Genomic DNA, 17305 nt, shown 5'->3' with positions numbered 1-17305 from the left:
AATTCTTGCATCCAGCACACCTTACAATAGTGGTAATAAAAGATGCAACCTATGCTTGAAAGAAAAACTGTTTATTATTTACCGTCCAGACCTGTCATCCCTCAACAAGCGCAGCGAAATTGTAACAGCATGCCGCCACAGACGGAAACACCTCCTAGGTAACACATGAGCCAATCACCACGCCCCTACACCAGCCTGTACCCACCCACTCTGTGCCCTATATAATCCATGGTATGTGAATGCTCCCATTAAAATCTCCTGATGATTGAGGGAACCCCCCCTCATGAAACAGGCCTGTAGAGATGAAATAGTCTTGTGATTTTTTTCCCACACATACATATATATATATATATATACATATATATATACTGTGTATATATATATATATATATATATATATATATATATATATATATATATATATATATATATACATATATATATATATATATATATGTCTTTTGAAAACAGGTGAGGTTAGAGGCATCTGCCTTAACAACACATGAGCATGAGTCTCTTCTTCGTTATGTCACTCCACATGGCCTGCCTTGACTTTCTAACAGAGGAAGCAATGCAGAAAGTATTTAAAAAGTATTCTAGACAGACTCCACATCAATTAACCTCATGAATGGTCAGAAGTCCAGAGTTGGCGATCACAAAATAGTCATGACAGTAATGGTGGTTTCTATGATGAACTTGGGATAAGATAGTGAAGATGACTGCACCAGATGGTTAAAGGGGAACTGCTTTTTGGGGGGAATTGTGTCTATCATTCACAATCCCTAAGACAAGAATCTTTTTTTTTTAAATGTATTCTAAGTCATAATATACGGAAATATATTCTATTTCTACACTATTCCGCCCAATCCAAAACCCGCTAACATTAGTACTCTTTTCCATTTTGTGACCTCATTAACCATAAAGTATTAGTGATATTGTTATTATAAGCACTAACATATTCATATTATTATTATAAGCACTAACATAGTGATATTGTTATTATAAGCACTAAAAACACAAGACAAAATACTTTTAGCGGTGCCGTGATTACAGAGAGCTAATTAACTGCAAGCATGGCCGTAACTACTATTGAGTAGTTTTTAAGTGACAAGAAGAAGATGATATGGCTGACTGTAAATATACTCTGTGTGGCATCATGTGCACTAAACATCTCTCAATATACAATCTTTGGTCATGCAGAGCTGAATTCTCGACAACTCCAGACATCAACTCAACACAATGAAGTCCTCTTTTACTTTAAACATCGTCCAATCCTGAATGCGCTGTCAACATAACGTTGACATTAAATTATACTGACGTCACTATTGTTCATTTCACCTGAGTGAAATTGGTGTGAAACGCTGTCAGGTGACGCTAGCTCAGACCCGGGCAAATTAAGGCCCGGGGACCGCATGCAGCCCGTTAACCTTTTCAATCTGGCCCGCCGGACATTCCCAAATGTTTTTTTTTAGATCTTTAAGATGTAAACTGTAGCTGCCATTATGATGTGCAGTGATGTTTTCAAATGACCGTAAGTCTTGAACTATACAAAGTACAAAACCCGTTTCCATATGAGTTGGGAATTGTGTTAGATGTAAATATAAACGGAATACAATGATTTGCAAATCCTTTTCAACCCATATTCAATTAAATGCACTACAAAGACAAGATATTTGATGTTCAAACTCAAACTTTTGCAAATAATCCATTTTCTACCGCTTATCCCCTTTTGGGGTCGCGGGGGGCGCTGGAGCCTATCTCAGCTACAATCGGGCGGAAGGCGGGGTACCCCCTGGACAAGTCGCCACCTCATCGCAGGGCCAACGCAGATAGACAGACAACATTCACACTCACATCCATTCAATCAGACATTATTGTGAGGTTTTGTATTTGTGTTCCTAAAAATAGATATACCGGCCCCCCAGACACATTTTAAATGTTTTTTTAAAGTGCAAAAAGGCAGGAAATCACCCAAAATATAATATAATTAATGAGTATTAACGATATCTTATATTAAAAAAAAAAAATTCTGTAAGAAGAGGCAGGAAATCACAAAATCTAAAAATTGATACGACACCGTGGGCCTACTGTAAAATAGATTTTACTTTTTTTTTTTTAAATGTGGAGTTGTTTTTAGGTGCGAAAAGGCAGGATATCACCAAATAAATATAATTGAGGGCATGCTGTAATATTTTTTTCTATTTCATTGTGAGTTTAAGAAAAATAGAAATAAATAACTTTTTCTCATCATGAATTTATTGATATCATGGGTGGCGTTGGAGGGGGTCAAACAGTGGAGGGGCAATTTTTGATGTTGGAACAGACGCTGTCAAGTGTGTTATTTGCATGTATTGTAAAAAAATGTATGCCTATGTATTTTAACACTATTAACAATAACATTAACTTGTTGTAAATAGCTTTTTATTGTATAGTTCCAGAAACCAAGGGGAAAAAAAACGCACGTAACTTTTTTTTCTCTTTAAAATATTGTTTTTAGGTGCGAATAGGCAGGATATCACCAAATAAATATAATTGAGGGCATGCTGTAATATTTTTTTCAATTTTATTGGGAGTTTAAGAAAAAGGGAAATAAAAAAAAATTCTCATGAGGATATAATATATTATGAATTTATTGATATCATGGGTGGCATTGGAGGGGCTATTTTTGATGTCAGGTGAGTTATTTGCATTTATTGTAAAAAAAAAAAAATGTATGCCTATATATTTTAACACTATTAACAACAACAATAACAATCATTTGTTATTGTAAATAGCTTTTTATTGTATAGTTCCAGAAACCAAGGGGGAAAAAAATGCACATAACATTTTTTTGCATTTTGTTTGACTCACATCAACAAGCCAAAATAAAATATAATTAATGAGTATTAACTATATTTTAAATTTTAAAGTTTTTTTATGTAAGAAAAGGCAGGAAATCACAAAATCAAAAAATTGATACAACACCGTGGGCCTGCTGTAAAATAGATTTTAGACATTTTTTAAATGTTTTTAGGTGCGAATAGGCAGGATATCACCAAATAAATATAATTGAGGGCATGCTGTAATATTTTTTTCAATTTTATTGGAAGTTTAAGAAAATGGGAAATATTTTTCTCATGAGGACATAATGTATTATGAATGTATTGATATCATGGGTGGTGTTGGAGGGGCTATTTTTGATGTCAGGTGTGTTTTTTGCATTTATTGTAAAAAGATTGTATTCATGCCTATATATTTTAACACTATTAACAACAACAACAGCATTGGCTTGTTGTTGTAAATAGCTGTTTTATTGTATAATTCCACTGATCCAGAAACTATGGGGGGGAAAAAAACGCACTTAGCTTTTTTTGCATTTTGTTTGACTCACATCAACGAGCCAAAATAAAATATAATTAATTAGTATTAACTATATTTTAAATTTTAAAGGTTTTTTATGTAAGAAGAGGCAGGAAATCACAAAATCTAAAAAAAAAAATTGAAACGACACCATGGTTTTTAGATTATTTTTTTTTAATGTGGAGTTGTTTTTAGGTGCGAATAGGAAGGATATCACCAAATAAATATGATTGAGGGCATGCTGTATTTCTCCTCTCTGAGCTGCCACCTTGACGTGGTAGAGGAGTTTGCGTGTCCCAATGATCCTAGGAGCTATGTTGTCCGGGGGCTTTATGCCCCCTGGTAGGGTCTCCCAAGACAAACTGGTCCTAGGTGAGGGATCAGACAAAGAGCAGCATGAAGACCTCCATGAATAATAAAAAACAAGGACCCAGATTTCCCTCGCCCGGACGCGGGTCACCGGGGCCCCCCTCTGGAGCCAGGCCCGGAGGTGGGGCACGATGGAGAGCGCCTGGTGGCCGGGCCTGTCCCCATGGGGCCCGGCCGGGCACAGCCCGAAGAGGCAACGTGAGTCCCCCCTCCAATGGGCTCACCACCCATAGCAGGGGTCATAGAGGTCGGGTGCGATGTGAGCTGGGCGGCAGCCGAAGGCAGGGCACTTGGCGGTCCGATCCTCGGCTACAGAAGCTAGCTCTTGGGACGTGGAACGTCACCTCGCTGGGGGGGAAGGAGCCTGAGCTAGTGCGCGAAGTGGAGAAGTTCCGGCTAGATATAGTCGGACTCACTTCGACGCACAGCAAGGGCTCTGGAACCAATTCTCTCGAGAGGGGCTGGACTCTCTTCCACTTTGGCGTTGCTGGCAGTGAGAGGCAACGGGCTGGGGTGGCAATTCTTGTTTCCCCCCAGCTCAGAGCCTGTACGTTGGAGTTCAACCCGGTGGACGAGAGGGTAGCTTCCCTCCGCCTTCGGGTGGGGGAACGGGTCCTGACTGTGGTTTGCGCTTACGTGCCAAACCGCAGTTCAGAGTACCCACCCTTTTTGGATTCACTCGAGGGAGTACTTGAGAGTGCTCCCCCGGGTGATTCCCTCGTGCTACTGGGGGACTTCAATGCTCATGTTGGCAACGACAGTGAAACCTGGAGATGCGTGATTGGGAAGAATGGCTGCCCGGATCTGAACCCGAGCGGTGTTTTGTTATTGGACTTTTGTGCCCGTCACAGATTGTCCATAACGAACACCATGTTCAAACATAAGGGTGTCCATATGTGCACTTGGCACCAGGACACCCTAAGCCGCAGTTCCATGATCGACTTTGTAGTTGTGTCATCGGATTTGCGGCCTCATGTTTTGGACACTCGGGTGAAGAGAGGGGCGGAGCTTTCTACCGATCACCACCTGGTGGTGAGTTGGCTGCGATGGTGGGGGAGGATGCCGGACAGACCTGGCAGGCCCAAACGCATTGTGAGGGTTTGCTGGGAACGTCTGGCAGAGTCTCCTGTCAGAGAGAGTTTCAATTCCCACCTCCGGAAGAACTTTGAACATGTCACGAGGGAGGTGCTGGACATTGAGTCCGAATGGACCATGTTCCGCGCCTCTATTGTCGAGGCGGCTGATTGGAGCTGTGGCCGCAAGGTAGTTGGTGCTTGTCGTGGCGGTAATCCTAGAACCCGTTGGTGGACACCGGCGGTGAGGGATGCCGTCAAGCTGAAGAAGGAGTCCTATTGGGTTCTTTTGGCTCATAGGACTCCTGAGGCAGCGGACAGGTACCGACAGGCCAAGCGGTGTGCGGCTTCAGCGGTCACAGAGGCAAAAACTCGGACATGGGAGGAGTTCGGGGAAGCCATGGAAAACAACTTCCGGACGGCAATTCTGGACCACCATCCGCCGCCTCAGGAAGGGGAAGCAGTGCACTATCAACACCGTGTATGGCGAGGATGGTGTTCTGCTGACCTCGCCTGCGGATGTTGTGGATCGGTGGAGGGAATACTTTGAAGACCTCCTCAATCCCACCAACACGTCTTCTTATGAGGAAGCAGTACCTGGGGAGTCTGTGGTGGGCTCTCCTATTTCTGGGGCTGAGGTTGCTGAGGTAGTTAAAAAGCTCCTCGGTGGCAAGGCCCCAGGGGTAGATGAGATCCGCCCGGAGTTCCTTAAGGCTCTGGATGCTTTGGGGCTGTCTTGGTTGACAAGACTCTGCAGCATCGCGTGGACATCGGGGGCGGTACCATTGGATTGGCAGACCGGGGTGGTGGTTCCTCTCTTTAAGAAGGGGAACCGGAGGGTGTGCTCTAACTATCGTGGGATCACACTCCTCAGGCTTCCCGGTAAGGTCTATTCAGGTGTACTGGAGAGGAGGCTACGGCGGATAGTCGAACCTCGGATTCAAGAGGAACAGTGTGGTTTTCGTCCTGGTCGTGGAACTGTGGACCAGCTCTATACTCTCGGCAGGGTCCTTGAGGGTGCATGGGAATTTGCCCAACCAGTCTACATGTGTTTTGTGGACTTGGAGAAGGCATTCGACCGTGTCCCTCGGGAAGTCCTGTGGAGAGTGCTCAGAGAGTATGGGGTATCGGACTGTCTGATTGTGGCAGTCCGCTCCCTGTATGCTCAGTGCCAGAGCTTGGTCCGCATTGCCGGCAATAAGTCGGACACGTTTCCAGTGAGGGTTGGACTCCGCCAAGGCTGCCCTTTGTCACCGATTTTGTTCATAACTTTTATGGACAGAATTTCTAGGCGCAGTCAAGGCGTTGAGGGGATCTGGTTTGGTGGCTGCAGGATTAGGTCTCTGCTTTTTGCAGATGATGTGGTCCTGATGGCTTCATCTGGCCAGGATCTTCAGCTCTCACTGGATCGGTTCGCAGCCGAGTGTGAAGCGACTGGGATGAGAATCAGCACCTCCAAGTCCGAGTCCATGGTTCTCGCCCGGAAAAGGGTGGAGTGCCATCTCCAGGTTGGGGAGGAGATCTTGCCCCAAGTGGAGGAGTTCAAGTACCTCGGAGTCCTGTTCACGAGTGAGGGAAGAGTGGATCGTGAGATCGACAGGCGGATCGGTGCGGCGTCTTCAGTAATGCGGACGCTGTATCGATCCGTTGTGGTGAAGAAGGAGCTGAGCCGGAAGGCAAAGCTCTCAATTTACCGGTCGATCTACGTTCCCATCCTCACCTATGGTCATGAGCTTTGGGTTATGACCGAAAGGACAAGATCACGGGTACAAGCGGCCGAAATGAGTTTCCTTCGCCGGGTGGCGGGGCTCTCCCTTAGAGATAGGGTGAGAAGCTCTGCCATCCGGGGGGGCCTCAAAGTAAAGCCGCTGCTCCTCCACATCGAGAGGAGCCAGATGAGGTGGTTCGGGCATCTGGTCAGGATGCCACCCGAACGCCTCCCTAGGGAGGTGTTTAGGGCACGTCCGACCGGTAGGAGGCCGCGGGGAAGACCCAGGACACGTTGGGAAGACTATGTCTCCCGGCTGGCCTGGGAACGCCTCGGGGTCCCACAGGAAGAGCTGGACGAAGTGGCTGGGGAGAGGGAAGTCTGGGCTTCCCTGCTTAGGCTGCTGCCCCCGCGACCCGACCTCGGATAAGCGGAAGAAGATGGATGGATGGATGGATGACATGCTGTATTTTATTTTATTTTTTTAAATTTTATTGTGAGTTTGAAAAAAAGGGAAATAAATACATTTTTCTCATGAAGATATAATATATTATGAATTTATTGATATCATGGGTGGTGTTGGAGGGGCTGTTTTTGATGTCAGGTATGTTATTTGCATTTATTATAATAATAAAAAAATATATATAATATTAGCCTGTTATTGTAAATAGCTTTTTTTTATTGTATAGTTCCACTGATCCAGAAACTGAGGAGAGAAAAAAACGCACTTAACTTTTTTTTTGCATGTTGTTTGACTCAGATCAACGAGCCAAAATAAAATATAATTAATGAGTATTAACCATATTTTAAATTTTTAAGTTTTTTTTATGTAAGAAGAGGCAGGAAGTCACAAAATCTAAAAATTGAAACGACACCATCGGCCTGCTGTAAAATAGTTTTTAGATTTTTTTTTTTAAATGTTGAGTTGTTTTTATGTGCGAATAGGAAGTTTATCACCAAATAAATATGACTGAGGGCATGCTGTATTTTTTTTTTTTCAATTCTATTGTGAGTTTAAAAAAAAGGGAAATAAATACATTTTTCTCATGAGGATATAATATATTATGAATTTATTGATATCGTGGGTGGTGTTGGAGGGGCTATTTTTGATGCCAGGTGTGTTATTTGCATTTATTGTAATAAAAAAATGCCTATATATATAACATTAGCCTGTTATTGTAAATAGCTTTTTTTTATTGTATAGTTCCACTGATCGAGAAACTGAGGGGAGAAAAAAACGCACTTAACTTTTTTTTTTGCATTTTGTTTGACTCAGATCAACGAGCCAAAATAAAATATAATTAATGAGTATTAACCATATTTTACATTTAAAAGTTTTTTTTAATGTAAGAAGAGGCAGGAAATCACAAAATCAAAAAATTTAAACGACACCATGGGCCTGCTGTAAAATAGTTTTTAGATTTTTTTTTTTAAATGTGGAGTTGTTTTTAGGTGCGAATAGGAAGGATATCACCAAATAAATATGATTGAGGGCATGCTGTATTTATTTATTTATTTTTCAATTTTATTGTGAGTTTTAAAAAAAGGGAAATAAATACATTTTTCTCATGAGGATATAATATATTATGAATTTATTGATATCATGGGTGGTGTTGGAGGGGCTGTTTTTGATGTCAGGTGTGTTATTTGCATTTATTGTAATAAAAAATGCCTATATATATAACATTAGCCTGTTATTGTAAATAGCTGTTTTTTATTGTATAGTTCCACTGATCCAGAAACTTAAGGAGAAAAAAACAAAACACACTTAACTTTTTTTTTGCATTTTGTTTGACTCAGATCAACGAGCCAAAATAAAATATAATTAATGAGTATTAACCATATTTTACATTTTAAAGTTGTTTTTTTATGTAAGAAGAGGCAGGATATCACAAAATCAAAAAATTGAAACGACACCATGGACCTGCTGTAAAATAGCTTTTAGATTATTTTTTTTTAATGTGGAGTTGTTTTTAGGTGCGAGTAGGAAGAATATCACCAAATAAATATGATTGAGGGCATGCTGTATTTATTTATTTTTTTTCAATGTTATTGTGAGTTTTAAAAAAAGGGAAATAAATAAATTTTTCTCATGAGGATATAATATATTATGAATTTATTGATATCATGGGTGGTGTTGGAGGGGCTATTTTTGATGTCAGGTGTGTTATTTGCATTTATTGTAATAAAAAAATGCCTATATATATAACATTAGCCTGTTTTTGTAAATAGCTTTTTTTTATTGTATAGTTCCACTGATCCAGAAACTAAGGAGAAAAAAAACCGCACTTAACTTTTTTTTTGTATTTTGTTTGACTCAGATCAACGAGCCAAAATAAAATATAATTAATGAGTATTAACCATATTTTAAATTTTAAAGTTTTTTTTAATGTAAGAAGTGGCAGGAAATCACAAAATCCAAAAATTTAAACGACACCATGGGCCTGCTATAAAATAGTTTTTAGGTTTTTATTTTTTAAATGTGGGGTTGTTTCTAGGTGCAAATAGGAAGGATATCACCAAATAAATATGATTGAGGGCATGCCGTATTTTTTTTTTTTTTCAATTTTATTGTGAGTTTAAAAAAAAGGGAAATAAATAAATTTTTCTCATGAGGATATAATATATTGTGAATTTATTGATATCATGGGTGGTGTTGGAGGGGCTATTCTTGATGTCAAGTGTGTTATTTGCATTTATTATAATAATAAAAAATATATAAATAACATTAGCCTGTTATTGTAAATAGCTTTTTTTAATTGTATAGTTCCACTGATCCAGAAACAAAGGAGAGAAAAAAACGCACTTAACTATTTTTTTGCATTTTGTTTGACTCAGATCAACGAGCCAAAATAAAATATAATTAATGAGTATTAACCATATTTTACATTTTAAAGTTGTTTTTTATGTAAGAAGAGGCAGGAAATCACAAAATCAAAAAATTGAAACGACACCATCGGCCTGCTGTAAAATAGTTTTTAGATTTTTTTTTTAAAATGTGGAGTTGTTTTTAGGTGCGAATAGGAAGAATATCACCAAATAAATGTGATTGAGGGCATGCTGTATTTTTATTTATTTTTTCAATGTTATTGTGAGTTTTAAAAAAAGGGAAATAAATACATTTTTCTCATGAGGATATAATATATTATGAATTTATTGATATCATGGGTGGTGTTGGAGGGGCTATTTTTGATGTCAGGTGTGTTATTTGCATTTATTGTAATACAAAATGCCTATATATATAACATTAGCCTGTTATTGTAAATAGCTGTTTTTTATTGTATAGTTCCACTGATCCAGAAACTAAGGAGAAAAAAAAAACACACTTAACTTTTTTATTTGCATTTTGTTTGACTCAGATCAACGAGCCAAAATAATATATAATTAATGAGTATTAACCATATTTTTACATTTTAAAGTTGTTTTTTATGTAAGAAGAGGCAGGAAATCACAAAATCAAAAAATTGAAACGACACCATCGGCCTGCTGTAAAATAGTTTTTAGATTTTTTTTTTTAAATGTGGAGTTGTTTTTAGGTGCGAATAGGAAGAATATCACCAAATAAACATGATTGAGGGCATGCTGTATTTATTTATTTTTTTTCAATTTTATTGTGAGTTTTAAAAAAAGGGAAATAAAAATTTTTTTCTCATGAGGATATAATATATTATGAATTTATTGATATCATGGCTGGTGTTGGAGGGGCTATTTTTGATGTCAGGTGTGTTATTTGCATTTATTGTAATAAAAAAATGCCTATATATATATAACATTAGCCTGTTATTGTAAATAGCTTTTTTTTTATTGTATAGTTCCACTGATCCAGAAACTAAGGAGAGAAAAAAAACGCACTTAACTTTTTTTTTTGTATTTTGTTTGACTCAGATCAACGAGCCAACATAAAATATAATTAATGAGTATTAACCATATTTTAAATTTTAAAGTTTTGTTTATGTAAGAAGTGGCAGGAAATCACAAAATCAAAAAATGTAAACGACACCATGGGCCTGCTATAAAATAGTTTTTAGGTTTTCATTTTTTAAATGTGGAGTTGTTTTTAGGTGCAAATAGGAAGGATATCACCAAATAAATATGATTGAGGGCATGCTGTATTTTTTTTTTTTTTTCAATTTTATTGTGGGTTTGAAAAAAAAGGGAAATAAATAAATTTTTCTCATGAGGGTATAATATATTATGAATTTATTGATATCATGGGTGGCGTTGGAGGGGCTATTTCTGATGTCAGGTGTGTTATTTACATTTATTATAATAATTAAAAATATATATATATATAACATTAGCCTGTTATTGTAAATAGCTTTTTTTATTGTATAGTTCCACTAATCCAGAAACTAAGGAGAAAAAAAAAAAAAACACTTAACTTTTTTTTTTGCATTTTGTTTGACTCAGATCAACGAGCCAAAATAAAATATAATTAATGAGTATTAACCATATTTTACATTTTAAAGTTGTTTTTCATGTAAGAAGAGGCAGGAAATCACAAAATCAAAACATTTAAACGACACCATGGGCCTGCTGTAAAATAGTTTTTAGATTATTTTTTTTTAATGTGGAGTTGTTTTTAGGTGCGAGTAGGAAGAATATCACCAAATAAATATGATTGAGGGCATGCTGTATTTATTTATTTTTTTTCAATGTTATTGTGAGTTTTAAAAAAAGGGAAATAAATAAATTTTTCTCATGAGGATATAATATATTATGAATTTATTGATATCATGGGTGGTGTTGGAGGGGCTATTTTTGATGTCAGGTGTGTTATTTGCATTTATTGTAATAAAAAAATGCCTATATATATAACATTAGCCTGTTATTGTAAATAGCTTTTTTTTATTGTATAGTTCCACTGATCCAGAAACTAAGGAGAGAAAAAAAAACGCACTTAACTTTTTTTTTGTATTTTGTTTGACTCAGATCAACGAGCCAAAATAAAATATAATTAATGAGTATTAACCATATTTTAAATTTTAAAGTTTTTTTTTATGTAAGAAGTGGCAGGAAATCACAAAATGCAAAAATTTAAACGACACCATGGGCCTGCTATAAAATAGTTTTTAGGTTTTTATTTTTTAAATGTGGGGTTGTTTCTAGGTGCAAATAGGAAGGATATCACCAAATAAATATGATTGAGGGCATGCCGTATTTTTATTTTTTTTCAATTTTATTGTGAGTTTAAAAAAAAGGGAAATAAATAAATTTTTCTCATGAGGATATAATATATTGTGAATTTATTGATATCATGGGTGGTGTTGGAGGGGCTATTTTTGATGTCAAGTGTGTTATTTGCATTTATTATAATAATAAAAAATATATATATAACATTAGCCTGTTATTGTAAATAGCTGTTTTTAATTGTATAGTTCCACTGATCCAGAAACAAAGGAGAGAAAAAAACGCACTTAACTATTTTTTTGCATTTTGTTTGACTCAGATCAACGAGCCAAAATAAAATATAATTAATGAGTATTAACCATATTTTACATTTTAAAGTTGTTTTTTATGTAAGAAGAGGCAGGAAATCACAAAATCAAAAAATTTAAACGACACCATCGGCCTGCTGTAAAATAGTTTTTCGATTTTTTTTTTTAAATGTGGAGTTGTTTTTAGGTGCGAATAGGAAGAATATCACCAAATAAATATGATTGAGGGCATGCTGTATTTTTATTTATTTTTTCAATGTTATTGTGAGTTTTAAAAAAAGGGAAATAAATAAATTTTTCTCATGAGGATATAATATATTATGAATTTATTGATATCATGGGTGGTGTTGGAGGGGCTATTTTTGATGTCAGGTGTGTTATTTGCATTTATTGTAATAAAAAAATGCCTATATATATAACATTAGCATGTTATTGTAAATAGCTTTTTTTTATTCTATAGTTCCACTGATGCAGAAACTAAGGAGAAAAAAAAAAACGCACCTAACTTTTTTTTTTGTATTTTGTTTGACTCAGATCAACGAGCCAAAATAAAATATAATTAATGAGTATTAACCATATTTTAAATTTTAAAGTTTTTTTTTATGTAAGAAGTGGCAGGAAATCACAAAATCAAAAAATTTAAACGACACCATGGGCCTGCTATAAAATAGTTTTTAGGTTTTTATTTTTTAAATGTGGAGTTGTTTTTAGGTGCGAATAGGAAGGATATCACCAAATAAATATGATTGAGGGCATGCTGTATTTTTTTTTTCTTCCAATTTTATTGTGAGTTTAAAAAAAAGGGAAATAAATAAATTTTTCTCATGAGGATATAATATATTATGAATTTATTGATATCATGTGGCATTGGAGGGGCTATTTTTGACGTCAGGTTTTTTATTTGCATTTATTGTAATAAAAAAATGCCTATATATATAACATTAGCCTGTTATTGTAAATAGTTTTTTTTTAGTTGTATAGTTCCACTGATCCAGAAACTAAGGAGAGAAAAAAACGCACTTAACTTTTTTTTGCATTTTGTTTGACTCAGATCAACGAGCCAAAATAAAATATAACTAATGAGTATTAACCATATTTTACATTTTAAAGTTGTTTTTTATGTAAGAAGAGGCAGGAAATCACAAAATCAAAAAATTGAAACGACACCATGGGCCTGCTGTAAAATAGTTTTTAGATTTTTTTTTTTTTTTTAATGTGGAGTTGTTTTTAGGTGCAAATAGGAAGGATATCACCAAATAAGTATGATTGAGAGCATGCTGTATTTATTTATTTTTGTTCAATGTTATTGTGAGTTTTTAAAAAAGGGAAATAAATACAATTTTCTCATGAGGATATAAAATATTATGAATGTATTGTTATCATGGGTGGCGTTGGAGGGGCTATTTTTGATGTCAGGTGTGTTATTTGCATTTATTGTAATAAAAATATATATATATATATTTATAACATTAGCCTGTTATTGTAAATAGCTGTTTTTATTGTATAGTTCCACTGATCCAGAAACTAAGGAGAGAAAAAAACACACTTAACTTTTTTTTTGCATTTTGTTTGACTCAGATCAACGAGCCAAAATAAAATATAATTAATGAGTATTAACCATATTTAAAATTTTAAAGTTTTTTTTTTATGTAAGAAGAGGCAGGAAATCACAAAATCAAAAAGTTTCAACGACACCTTGGGCCTGCTGTAAAATAGTTTTTAGATTTTTTTTTTTTAAATGTGGAGTTGTTTTTAGGTGCGAATATGAAGGATATCCCCAAATAAATATGATTGAGGTCATGCTGTATTTATTTATTTATTTTTTTCAATTTTATTGTGAGTTTAAAAAAAAGGGAAATAAATAAATTCTTCTCATGAGGATATAATATATTATGAATTTAATGATATCATGGGTGGCGTTGGAGGGGCTATTTTTGATGTCAGGTTTGTTATTTGCATTTATTATAATAATAATAAAAGTATATATATAACATTAGCCTGTTATTGTAAATAGCTTTTTTTTATTGTATAGTTCCACTGATCCAGAAACTAAGGAGAGAGAAAAAACGCACTTAACTTTTTTTTTTTGCATTTTGTTTGACTCAGATCAACGAGCCAAATGTTTACATTACAGATACGAATCAAGAAAATGATAATTAGTAACAGGCTTTAATGATGAATGTTTTATTATCCACGTCAAATCGGCCGTCTCCGCTCGTTTGCTTGCATTTTAAATGACAACAACGACTCGCACTTTTTTCGTTGCACTTCTTCATATGTGGTTTGGCGAACTGGGGGGAATAATTGAACTGTCGTAATCGCTGCGACTTTCTGATGAGTCCATTGTTGGCAGACTGACGCAGAGAGAGTAATGGTACTCACATCCATTGGTGGAAGTGGCGGAGGTTCACTGCTGAGACCGAGGACAAGCTGAATCGCGTATGTCTCCTAGTCCACCTTTGGCGCTTCATTAAAAACTTACATGTTCCTCAAAAATGGGCAAGAACAATGTCTGCAGTGGTTGGAATATGAGAGGGCAGCAAGAGCCATCGGGTTTCCTTTCAACCCGAGGTGTTTGTCGCGTCATCAAGCCCTTTATTAGGTCAACAAAGCTCTGAATGCAAAGATTCTCACAACACTTAAAGTAGCGCAATATGAATTACTTTGTTTGACGTCACGTGACTTGTACGTCGACGCCGGTGACCAGCACCGGCATGTGAGGTTCATGTCCCCTCGGAAATATTAACTTATATTATGTTTTATTTCAGCCGCAAAACCAAGCTGGGGTGTGGATGTTTCGTTCAGCATTCGCATCTTAATTACGCAAAATATGTCATAATTATCATCATTTTACTGCCCACGAGTTTATAAAATTGAGTCCTTTTTTATTTGTATTTATTTTAATTTTATTGTATTTTATAAACCTTTATTAATAATATGCAACATTTACATAACTACGCAAAATATGTGATAATTGTCATCATTTTACTGCCCACGAGTTTATAAAATTGAGTTCTTTTTTATTATTATTTTATATTTTTTATTTTATAAACCTTTATTTATAATATGCAACATTTACATAATTTCGCAAAATATGTCATAGTTATCATAATTTTACTGCCCACGAGTTCATAAAATTGAATCCTTTTTTATTTTTATTCATTTTTTATGTTTTTATTTTATAAACCTTAATGCAGCTGAGATAGGCTCCAGCACCCCCCGTGACCCCAAAAGGGACAAGCGGTAGGAAATGAATGGATGGATGGATTTATAATATGCAACATTTACATAATTACGCAAAATATGTCATAATTATCATCATTTTACTGATTGGAGCTGTGGCCGCAAGGTAGTTGGTGCTTGTCGTGGCGGTAATCCTAGAACCCGTTGGTGGACACCGGCGGTGAGGGATGCCGTCAAGCTGAAGAAGGAGTCCTATTGGGTTCTTTTGGCTCATAGGACTCCTGAGGCAGCGGACAGGTACCGACAGGCCAAGCGGTGTGCGGCTTCAGCGGTCGCAGAGGCAAAAACTTGGACATGGGAGGAGTTCGGTGAGGCCATGGAAAACGACTTCCGGACGGCTTCGAAGCAATTCTGGACCACCATCCGCCGCCTCAGGAAGGGGAAGCAGTGCACTATCAACACCGTGTATGGCGAGGATGGTGTTCTGCTGACCTCGACTGCGGATGTTGTGGATCGGTGGAGGGAATACTTCGAAGACCTCCTCAATCCCACCAACACGTCTTCCTATGAGGAAGCAGTCCCTGGGGAGTCTGTGGTGGGCTCTCCTATTTCTGGGGCTGAGGTTGCTGAGGTAGTTAAAAAGCTCCTCGGTGGCAAGGCCCCGGGGGTAGGTGAGATCCGCCCGGAGTTCCTTAAGGCTCTGGATGCTGTGGGGCTGTCTTGGTTGACAAGACTCTGCAGCACCGCGTGGACATCGGGGGCGGTACCATTGGATTGGCAGACCGGGGTGGTGGTTCCTCTCTTTAAGAAGGGGAACTGGAGGGTGTGTACTAACTATCGTGGGATCACACTCCTCAGCCTTCCCGGTAAGGTGTATTCAGGTGTACTGGAGAGGAGGCTACGCCGGATAGTCGAACCTCGGATTCAGGAGGAACAGTGTGGTTTTCGTCCTGGTCGTGGAACTGTGGACCAGCTCTATACTCTCGGCAGGGTCCTTGAGGGTGCATGGGAGTTTGCCCAACCAGTCTACATGTGTTTTGTGGACTTGGAAAAGGCATTCGACCGTGTCCCTCGGGAAGTCCTATGGGGAGTGCTCAGAGAGTATGGGGTATCGGACTGTCTGATTGTGGCAGTCCGCTCCCTGTATGATCAGTGCCAGAGCTTGGTCCGCATTGCCGGTAGTAAGTCGGACACGTTTCCAGTGAGGGTTGGACTCCGCCAAGGCTGCCCTTTGTCACCAATTCTGTTCATAACTTTTATGGACAGAATTTCTAGGCGCAGTCAAGGCGTTGAGGGGATCTGGTTTGGTGGCTGCAGGATTAGGTCTCTGCTTTTTGCAGATGATGTGGTCCTGATGGCTTCATCTGGCCAGGATCTTCAGCTCTCACTGGATCGGTTCGCAGCTGAGTGTGAAGCGACTGGGATGAGAATCAGCACCTCCAAGTCCGAGTCCATGGTTCTCGCCCGGAAAAGGGTGGAGTGCCATCTCCGGGTTGGGGAAGAGATCTTGCCCCAAGTGGAGGAGTTCAAGTACCTCGGAGTCTTGTTGAGGGAAGAGTGGATGGTGAGATCGTCAGGCGGATCGGTGCGGCGTCTTCAGTAATGCGGACGCTGTATCGATCCGTTGTGGTGAAGAAGGAGCTGAGCCGGAAGGCAAAGCTCTCAATTTACCGGTCGATCTACGTTCCCATCCTCACCTATGGTCATGAGCTTTGGGTTATGACCGAAAGGACAAGATCACGGGTACAAGCGGCCGAAATGAGTTTCCTCCGCCGGGTGGCGGGGCTCTCCCTTAGAGATAGGGTGAGAAGCTCTGCCATCCGGGAGGAGCTCAAAGTAAAGCCGCTGCTTTTCCACATCGAGAGGAGCCAGATGAGGTGGTTCGGCCATCTGGTCAGGATGCCACCCGAACGCCTCCCTAGGGAGGTGTTTAGGGCACGTCCGACCGGTAGGAGGCCGCGGGGAAGACCCAGGACACGTTGGGAAGACTATGTCTCTCGGCTGGCCTGGGAACGCCTCGGGGTCCCACAGGAAGAGCTGGACGAAGTGGCTGGGGAGAGGGAAGTCTGGGCTTCCCTGCTTAGGCTGCTGCCCCCGCGACCCGACCTCGGATAAGCGGAAGAAGATGGATTGATGGATGGATGGATGGATTTATAATATGCAACATTTACATAATTACGCAAAATATGTCATAG

General features: G+C 38.3%; 2 protein-coding genes across 2 annotated transcripts in view; one reads left to right on the top strand and one right to left on the bottom strand.

Moving 5' to 3' along the window:
* Positions 1–14568, bottom strand: part of LOC133609788 (cyclic AMP-responsive element-binding protein 1-like) — a 95902-nt gene extending 81334 nt beyond the window's left edge. The window contains exon 1 of the mRNA XM_061965738.2: positions 14310–14568. Coding sequence (XP_061821722.1) covers positions 14310–14315 — 6 coding nt within the window. The 5' untranslated portion in view covers positions 14316–14568. The remainder of the gene's footprint in view (positions 1–14309) is intronic.
* Positions 14221–17305, top strand: part of ift74 (intraflagellar transport 74) — a 74219-nt gene continuing 71134 nt past the window's right edge. Inside the window, exon 1 of the mRNA XM_072913468.1 lies at positions 14221–14366. The gene's annotated coding sequence lies outside the window, so the exon portion shown is untranslated. The remainder of the gene's footprint in view (positions 14367–17305) is intronic.

This window comes from Nerophis lumbriciformis, linkage group LG07, assembly GCF_033978685.3.
Source record: "Nerophis lumbriciformis linkage group LG07, RoL_Nlum_v2.1, whole genome shotgun sequence".
In the NCBI taxonomy this organism is placed as follows: Eukaryota; Metazoa; Chordata; class Actinopteri; order Syngnathiformes; family Syngnathidae; genus Nerophis; species Nerophis lumbriciformis.
Note: the sequence above shows the minus strand (reverse complement) of the source record. Positions and strands in the feature narration are given on the sequence as shown.